The sequence below is a fragment of the Sorex araneus genome, chromosome 3 (genome assembly GCF_027595985.1).
Source record: "Sorex araneus isolate mSorAra2 chromosome 3, mSorAra2.pri, whole genome shotgun sequence".
Taxonomy (NCBI): Eukaryota; Metazoa; Chordata; class Mammalia; order Eulipotyphla; family Soricidae; genus Sorex; species Sorex araneus.
In genome coordinates, this window is record NC_073304.1 from 80,009,434 (window position 1) to 80,018,470 (window position 9,037).

General features: G+C 46.0%; 1 protein-coding gene across 3 annotated transcripts in view; it reads right to left on the minus strand.

Annotated features, from left to right (window-relative positions):
• SCG5 (secretogranin V) overlaps window positions 1-6,308 on the minus strand; it is a 70,089-nt gene extending 63,781 nt beyond the window's left edge. Inside the window, exons 1-3 of one of the 3 annotated variants that reach the window (XM_055131123.1) lie at window positions 6,119-6,308; window positions 5,512-5,643; window positions 4,035-4,267 (exon numbers count right to left, since the gene is read on the minus strand). In XM_055131123.1, the coding sequence (XP_054987098.1) occupies window positions 4,035-4,260 (226 nt within the window). In that variant the 5' untranslated portion in view covers window positions 4,261-4,267; window positions 5,512-5,643; window positions 6,119-6,308. The remainder of the gene's footprint in view (window positions 1-4,034; window positions 4,268-5,511; window positions 5,644-6,118) is intronic. The other 2 variants (XM_004609547.2, XM_055131124.1) reach the window with 2 other exon arrangements.
• Window positions 6,309-9,037: the final 2,729 nt, after the last annotated feature.

Consider the following 9,037-nt stretch of genomic DNA (forward strand, 5'->3'; position numbering starts at 1 on the left):
ATATAACCTGCAACACACCTATTTTTGGTCTGTCTCTATGCAGTACTTGGCTGAGACGGCCAGAACAACTGAATGATAATGAAACGGCCAATGTCGTGCCCCTAAAATAAATCCTCAGCTAAAGACAGGGATATTGAGGGGGGGAAGGGCAGGTCAGTTAGAGGAAGCTACCAGGAAAGCAGCAATGAGAGGACTACTGCGCAGATTTTAGTTTTATTTTGTTGTGTGTGGGGGGGAGGGGATGGCGCATTCCAGTGGTGCTAGGGGAATATCTTTGGTTCTGTGCTCAGGATCATTCCCAGTCATGCTCAGAGGAGCATGCAGTTCCTGGAAGCACACCCAGGCCTCTTGCATGCAAAACATGCCTGCTTTGGGGCTGGAGCAATAGCACAGCGGGTAGGGCGTTAGCCTTACAAGCAGCCAACATGGGTTTGATTCCCAGCATCCTATATGGTCCCCCGAGCACCGCCAGGAGTAATTCCTGAGTGCAAAGCCAGGAGTAACCTCTGCGCATCGCCGGGTGTGACCCAAAAATGAAAAAAAAAAATTAAACAAAACATGCCTGCTGCATTTAGCCATTTCTCAGGCTCCCATTGTGCAAATTTCAGTTGCTCTCTTCTCCACTGTTTGAGAATCAATATACATCTTCAATAATTCTATTAATAAAGTTATAAATGAGACCAAAGAATCAGATAAACATAAGATAATTGTCTCCAATTTACGTCACGGTCATCTGGAGTGATGGCCTGAAATCACTTGGAAATGATTTCACATAGAGCAGTCATATACACTAAAACTTTACTTTTGTCTCTCTGAACTGAGAGGTTACCCGTTTGTAGGTGGATACATTCAAATCCTCCCAGCAAGCTAAACGGAAGCTCAGGCAATTTGCTCAAGGTCACATCACGAAGAGCTGAGGGAGCTGGCATCTAATAGGTGTCTTCGGGAACTCTTGGGTTAATTGTGGGTTAAAATTCACATCAGGGGTCTAAATAATTCAGCGGGTGGGGCACTTGCCTTGCAGATGGCCACCACCTGAGTTCTATCCCAAGTACCACATATGGTCCCTGAGTCCTCCAGGAATGAGCAGTGAGGGCAGAACCAGGAGCGAGCAGTGCCAGGTGTGTCCCCAAGATCCCTCCTTCCCCCAAAAAGGAGATGGAATGTAGCAGTGCCCTCATATAATCTCAAGGGGCTCGCAGAAACAGTTCTTGGATCTGAACGTCATCAACCAAGCTCTTCCAGACCTCCATGCTCTTTTACTAGCTATTTTCTGATGAATTCCTGCTCCTACTTCAACCCCCCTGGTCAAATGTTGCTTCTGCAAAGAACCATATCAAACAGCTATTCCTATGTACTCCCAAGCCAAATAATTTAATTACTGTGGTCAGAATATTCGTTCGTCTACCAAAACGGTTGCTAAGATACCCTGTAACATCCTCTCCGCCCTTCTCCCACCCCAGACTAGTAATCTTAATAAGCAGAGCTGCCCCCTGCATCATATCTGGCATATAACATTGCTGAATAAATAGGTCAATACTCAGTAATAAAAAGAAGGTGGTGGATAAACACAGGCTTTGGGTATCCAGGAAGCTGCTGTTTCTTTTCCACACTGATGATCAAGCCGTGGGTATTAATGGAAACTTGGAAAGCCTTTTCCATAACAACAGCCGGGTGACTAGGCGAGCACTTACTGAGTTAAAAGGGCAGATATTTGTTATCTCAACAGAGCGGGTCCAAAACAGAACAGATAAGCCGGAAAGAACAGATGGTGAATGATGGGAAGGATTTAAAGGCTCCCCAAAAGGTTGGCAGGAAGACCCACCTGATTCGTTCATATTCTAGTTCTATGCTAGATTTGCAAAATTGCTGATTCTAATTATAGACATGAATCAATTCGTAAAATCAGTTATAAATAGACGATAATACCGAAAATTTCTTTTATGCAATGACTTAAATTTATGGTAACAAAAAAAAATAATATACCAAATCATAAGCCACTATCATTCACAACTTTCATAGGATTCCAGGGCACGTGATATTTTTTTAGGAAAGCATAAAACCAAGCGGAAGTTCCCATAAGCAATCCACAGGGACTGACATTTGCTGGCAGTGTGCTTCGGTTATGACCAGAGAAGAACGCACGTTTCTCCTTAGAACACACTTGCATGGGCAGCCATCTGAAGTGTTCTCTTGGGTTTCAAACTAAACTTAACATGCTGCAGTGTTAGCTCATTGATCCAGAAATTACTCAGGATTGGCAAGGATATAGAACAGGGCTTGGGAACAAGGTGGCTGATCATAAGTGGTGGCTCATCATCACTCATGATTTTAATTTAAAATTTTTGCCTCATTAAACAGACACCAATAGTCCTGGTCCAGAGACACAGCAACCAGTCCCAGATGGCAGTACAGCACCGGAGATCCCTCCGGGCCCCATACTGACCGAGCCAATTTCACCAGGGCACTCAAGATGGAGCAGGTGCAGTCTCCCCACCTACTCCAGAGGGAATCCCAGCAACTAAGAGCTTCCACAAGCAAGGCCCAGGTATTTGGTTCCAGGACTGAATCTCCAGGCTGCATGGCGGCAGAGGCACCAGGTAGTCCCACCCCAGCTCTCCTCCCACTCCGTGGCCTAGCTGTCACACCCACAAGCTTCCGCCAGGCGCCATCTTGGAAAACCAACAGCCCTGGTCCAGAGACAACCAATTGAATACCAAAATAGATTAGTGCCTTACAGAGATATCTCTGGAACCCAAAAATTTACAATCTAGGATCCCAAAAGTGTAGCCACTTTGCGACTGCGCAAACTCTCAAGATATTCAAAATAAGCAATGGAATGTAAATTATTTAGCATCTGCTCCTGGCATGCAAGCTTGAATGGTGGTGGGAAAATTCGGGCAAAACATAATGCCTTAAAGTAGAGAGAGAGAGTATTGGGTAAACTCTCTGCCATAGAGGCCGGGTGAAGACTCAGATGAGGGGTGGGGAGGATCCGGGGACATTGGTGGTGGAAAATGTGCACTGGTGGAGGATTGGTGTTTGATCATTGTATGGCTGAATCTCAAACATGAAAGCTTTGTAACTGTGTCTCACTGTGATTCAATAAAATTTTTTAAAAAATCATTAAACAGGGACCAGAGCAATAGTACAGTGGGTAGGGTGTTTGCCTTGCACGTTGCTGACCCAGGTTCGATCCCCGACATCCCATATGGTCCCTCAAGCACCGCCAGGAGTAAATCCTGAGTGCAGAGCCAGAAGTAACCCCTGAGCATCGCTGGGTGTGACCCAAAAAAGCAAAACAAAAAAAATCATTAAACAATAAAGACCTGCTTTTTACAATTTCTTAAAATTTTGCTTGGGGGCCAAACCTGGCGGTGCTCAGGACTTATTCCTGGCTCTGTACTCAGGGGGACCATCTGGGGTTCAGGAAATCACAAGTGTCTTATCTGCTCTACTGTTTATCCAAGTACTGATTTTTAAAGAAAAGTATTACAGTCCATAGTCAAAAACTTAGAGAAAAATCAAGGGAAATGATCTGGCCACCTTTGAACAATTTAACATTTTTTGTATTTTGAAAGATAATTCTTAAAGTTTTGACTTAGTTAAACTCTTCCTGTTGGTACCTCCTCTTGGCCATAGATAGTTTCATCCCTAAGAATCAAAGCACATCCTGGTGCGTTGACTTTTGAAGGATCTTTTCAAATAAAGCGGGCAGTGACTTAAAGAGGCAGCCGGCCGGGGAACAATGCCTGAAAGACTTGTCTGGAAGAAGCCATGGGGTCTGGACCCTAATTTTTCTGTGGGGATAACTAACACCTGCTACTCCTTCCCTCACACAATAGTCAAGAACCAGACTATGGCACCGCCGTCAACAGGAGAGACAAGAGGCCTTGAAATACCTTCCATTCTCCTGTGGACAGCATACAGACACCGTGAGGGATGAGGAGAAAGGGGAAGCCAAGGGAAGAAGTGGAATATTAACGATTTCCAAAGCAAATAGAAATTTTCCAGTGGCAGAACATAACAAGTACCTTCGATGCTCTGTGGGCCCACGACGTTCAGGGCCTGGTGGGCTGGATACTCCACCCGGGGCCTGGCAATGCCCAGCTGCTCCATAACGCCATGAAGCAGCCTCTGGATGTCTGTTTCTGAGACCCGGTCAGGGGTCCGAGGGCTATATGCAGATGCTGGCAGGGAGCCAAATGCCAGCCAGAACAGTAAGCCGGCAAGTGTGATGGACAGCATCCTGGAGACCATTTTTAACCTGCAGAAAAGAGGTCAAACAATGACGGGCCACGTTTGATAATTGTGATGAGGTAATCACGCAACCACTCTAGGAGGCGATTTCAAAGTCGCCCCCAACACCCCCACCCCCACCCCAGAAAGGGATTGCAATGAAACATCCCTACAAGTATCTGTTTCCTTTGATTTTGCCTTAGGTGTCCAGTTATGGAAAAGTGTGCAAGAAATAAAAGGGGAGGTGTGTAAGAAACAAAAGTAATAGAGGCTGGAGAGATAGTCCAGTGGGTAGGGAGCTTGCTTTGCACACAGCCAACCCAAGTTCGATTCCTGGTATCCCACTGGAATATGGTCCCTTGAGCATTACCAGGAGTAATTCCTGAGTGCAGAGCCAGGGTTAACCCCTGAGCACTGCCAGGGGTGGTCACAACACCCCCCCCAAAAAAAGGGGGATTTTCACTGATTTTCATCTGATTCTGAAAGTTCTGCATTATCCCCAACCCCACTGTCCTGCTTCTTGGAGTAAATGAACAATGACAACAAATTTGAGAAAGAGAGATTGGCACCAGCAGTCTCCCCAGTCTTGGGGAAGAAACGATTTCCCAGAAGGAGTGAGGCAACCACAAATATAATGAAGCAAGGAGGGCCTGAGAGATGGAGCATGGGTTAGGGTGCTCGTCTTGCATGCAACCAACGCAGGTTCAGTCTCCGTAAATATATATAGAAGTGATCTCTGACTACAGAGGTCAGAAGTAAGCTCTGAGCACCTCTGGGTGTGGCCTGAGCACAGCTGTGTGTGGCCCAAGCCCCCCACCAGCCAAAAGAATTAAGGAAAGATTGGAGGGGCAAAAGGAGTAGGGTTTTTTGTTGTTGTTTTTTTTTGTTGTTGTTGTTTTTTAGCCAGTAGCTGACACAGAAGCTCTAACCCCTAACTCAGCCTTGGCTTGCCCTGCAGTATATTAGGAAAGATGAGGGGAGATAAGGACTGTCTGATCCATAACATACGAGCTAGGGGGCTTGGGAAAATGTCTCCACTTGTTCTGCAAAAAAACAAGGAAAGAAAGAAATGTGGAAAGCAGACGCCTTGGAGACTTTTGTGGGGACACAGGTAAGACATGTCAGAGTGCTAAGCCGCCACGAAGACCCCTGTGCCTGAGTGGGAATCACTGATATTGACAATAATTACGCCCAGTTCTGGAGGTTAAATTTTGCACAATCGCATGAGCAGGGAAGACAGAACAGGTGAAAGAAAGGCTAGGAGCAAACTACCAGGGCTTGTCCCAAATGCTGGTTGCTATGGCAACAGAAGCCTGCAGAACGAGGGAACAAATATTCTTGCTTCTCCGCAGCTGCTTCGCCACCTAGGATGCAGGCTTCCAGGAAACCCTCCTTCCTGGTCTTCTATGGAAAGAGCGGGGGTGCAATTTCTCAGCGACAATAGAAATAAATATCCATATCCCCTTATCATGATCATGACGGTGATGATGATGATGATCATCATCATCATCATGATCATCATCATCTTATTATTATTTTTGAAGGGGGCCCTTGCTCTCCAAAGAACCAGTCTAGCTGTGATGCTGATGGGAGCAGCAGAGAACAACCTCTGCAGCCGGCTCCATCTTTCCTCGTCGGCTCGAAACGCAGATGTCGTTGGGCTCCGGTGACACCCCCCCCCCCCCAACGACCAGACACACACACGCATCGCTGCGATGCGTGAACCTTCTTCCCCGGGGTTCCGCAGCCCCACACGCCGACCCTCCTCCCATCCTTTGTCCCGGCCTCCGGCAGGGCGCCTCCCCCACTCCCGGCCCGAAAGACCTCGCCTGTGTCGGGTGGGCGTCCGGGGTGGGGCGGCCCCCCGCGGGGGACTCACCGAGGGGCGGCGGGCACCTGCCTGCAGGGTCTGGGCCTGGGTGGGCGCCGGGCGGGAGCCGGGGATCAGGGTGGCTCGTGCGTCACCTCCCGCCGCATCTCAGCCCCGCCCCGGCGCCGCCCTTGGCAGGTGGACGCCGAGTCCCCGCGACTCGCCGGCCACACGCTGGCGTCTACTGCCCCCAGCTCGGCCGCCTTTAACCCACGGGTCCCTACAACAGCACCCCGGGAGACCCTCTTCTCCTCTGCAGCCCCCGTGCAAGCGCGTCGCCGTTACTTAAACAATGATGTTCCAGGAGCGTCACTGTTCGCCCCCAGTTGCACATCTTTTGTCACCTCGCAACGATTTTCTCTTGGTGGGGATTTACTCTTTAGCTTGCAGATGGCAGAGGCAGTGGAGCTGTGGTTCAAGCACGAGATGAAGAGGGTCTGGGAACCGCGCGACTGTGTTTGGTTGTGGGGTATCCTGTCGTACTTGGGGGATGCTCCTAGTGCTCCTGCTCCTGGCTGTCCCCCGGCTTTGCTTGGGAAAGGCAGGGCCGGGAGTGGGGGGCGAGATTTGAACCCACGTCTGCTGCATGCAAAGCACGGGACTCAGCCCTGTGGGTTTCACTCTCGGCCCTCTAACTCCCAGTGATGGCAGGGCTGGGGTAATCCTAAGGGTGCATTCGGGAGAACGTGCCCTGAGCAGGAAAACGGATGGTGATTACTTAAGATTAATTAACACAAGATGTTAAAGTCCTGGTAAAACGATACACCGAGACCACTTGAAAGTCTCCAGAAATGTTATTTCCTTCTCTTTTTGGGAGGTGGGGGAGGGGTCCCCGGACACATCAGGCAGCGCTCAGGGCTTATTCTTGGTTCTGCCATCAGGGATCACTCCTGGAGGTGCTCAGGGCACCATATGCTGTGCCTGGAATCATCCGCAGTCCAATGTGTGCAAAGGCCGGTGTCTTATTCGCGGTTCTATCCATTTGGCCCAAGAAATACTAATTCTGAGGGCTGTTTATGAATGTTTGCACCAACTATCATATTTCTTTAACCTGAACTGAAACTACTCTTCACCTCAAAGATATTAATCCAGGGAGAATTTTATTCTGTAGATTTATAGAGCAGCTGTGTGTAACCCATCATGACATTTTAATTTTGTTCAAAGATTAGGACTTAGAGCTGAGAACCCTATCTACACAGCAAATCCATAATCATCTGCAGAAGTTTTAAGCAGTGAAGAGGGGCCCATAAAACTCATCCTTGAGAACCATAACCCTTGGCTTGAAGCCAAACCTCTTTCCCAGAGCTTTTTCTTCCATAGATGATCTTCGGTTTCCAATTTTTTGTTCAGGACATGCTAAATCAACAGGATACTCTTTGTTCTAAAATGCAAGACAATTCTGGGATTTAATATATTATTCATATACTGATAGTTCCCCTTCCCCATTCTAAATCTTACTTTCACATACATGCCAACTGTTTTTACTTTTTGCTCAGAAATATCACACCATTACAATTTACTGCGTGGTGGATAGAAATTTGAAATACACCAGTTTGTGTGCTTCATTTAAAGAGGCACACAAGGGGCTGGAGCGATAGCACAGTGGGTAGGGCGTTTGCCTTTCGCGTGGCCAACCTGGGTTCGAATCCCAGCATCCCATATACTCCCCTGAGCACCACCAGGAGCAATTCCTGAGTGCAGAGCCAGGAGTAACCCCTGTGCATCGCCATTTATGATCCCAAAAGCAATAAATAAATAAATATATACATGTACTTTGGGCTTGATATAATTGTAATATAATTGTAATAATAGACTTATAGTGAGTCTAGCGCACCAGTTAATTTAATTTTTATGTAATTAGTTATTTATATCTTTATTTTTCTAACAATGTGAAATGTGAAAATCTTTGAAGTTACTACATATACCCAGGGGTTAAATGTACTGAGCATTATTTTGATTAGAAACATCTCCATTGTGTTTGATGAATTAACAAAGTCTAAAACTTAATCTTCTGACTTTTTCTAATTATCATACCTTCATGCTTGAATTCCTCACTTTCATAATCCTGTGTTCTGCAGTGGCTTTCAGTTAACAAAATAATGGATGACACGTGGGTTGGTTTTTTATTTTCCTTTTCAGTGGCTCATTGAGTCATCTTAGAAAAGCCAGTAAGTATTTGGACATTCAATCTATACCTTAGTGAGTTAAGACGTCTACTTCAATGTCATACAGTATTAAGGCTAGATTGCATTTCGGGAGTGGGGCGGAGGGAGGGAAACTGGGACATTGGTAGTAGGAAATGTACACTGAAGGGATGGGAAGGGTGTTGGGACATTGTAAGACTGAAACTCAACATCAATAATTTTATAATTGTATCTCATGGTGATAAAAAAAACTTTAAAAGTTGCTTTGAACCAAATCAGTTCATAAGTATCTTGTTATTAGATGCACCGTAAATATAAAAATGCATATCTAATTGTATAACTGAGACTTAAACCTGAAAGCTTTGTAACTTTCCACATTCCAATTAATATTCAATGTAATTTTATTGAATATTTAATTTTATTCAATAAAAGAATAAAATTAAAAAAAATATATATATATAGTCCTGAAAAAAAAAAAGAAAATCTAGACCTCACAGAATGGGAAAGAATATTTACCCAATACCCATCTGATAAGGAATTTAAAAAAATGCATATCTAGACTATATTACAAGTTTCTTGTGTCAGATAAACCTATTTTTAGATATTGGGGAGGGAGGCATGATTAGAGGCCACACTGGGTGGTGTACGGGGGTTATTTCTGGCTTTGGTGGTGCTTGGCGGTACCAGGTATCAAACTGGGGCCAGCTGCATGCAAGTCAAGTACCTTAACCCTATACTATCTCTCTGCCCCCACAGACTTTTACAGCCTTAGTGTAAGTGAAAT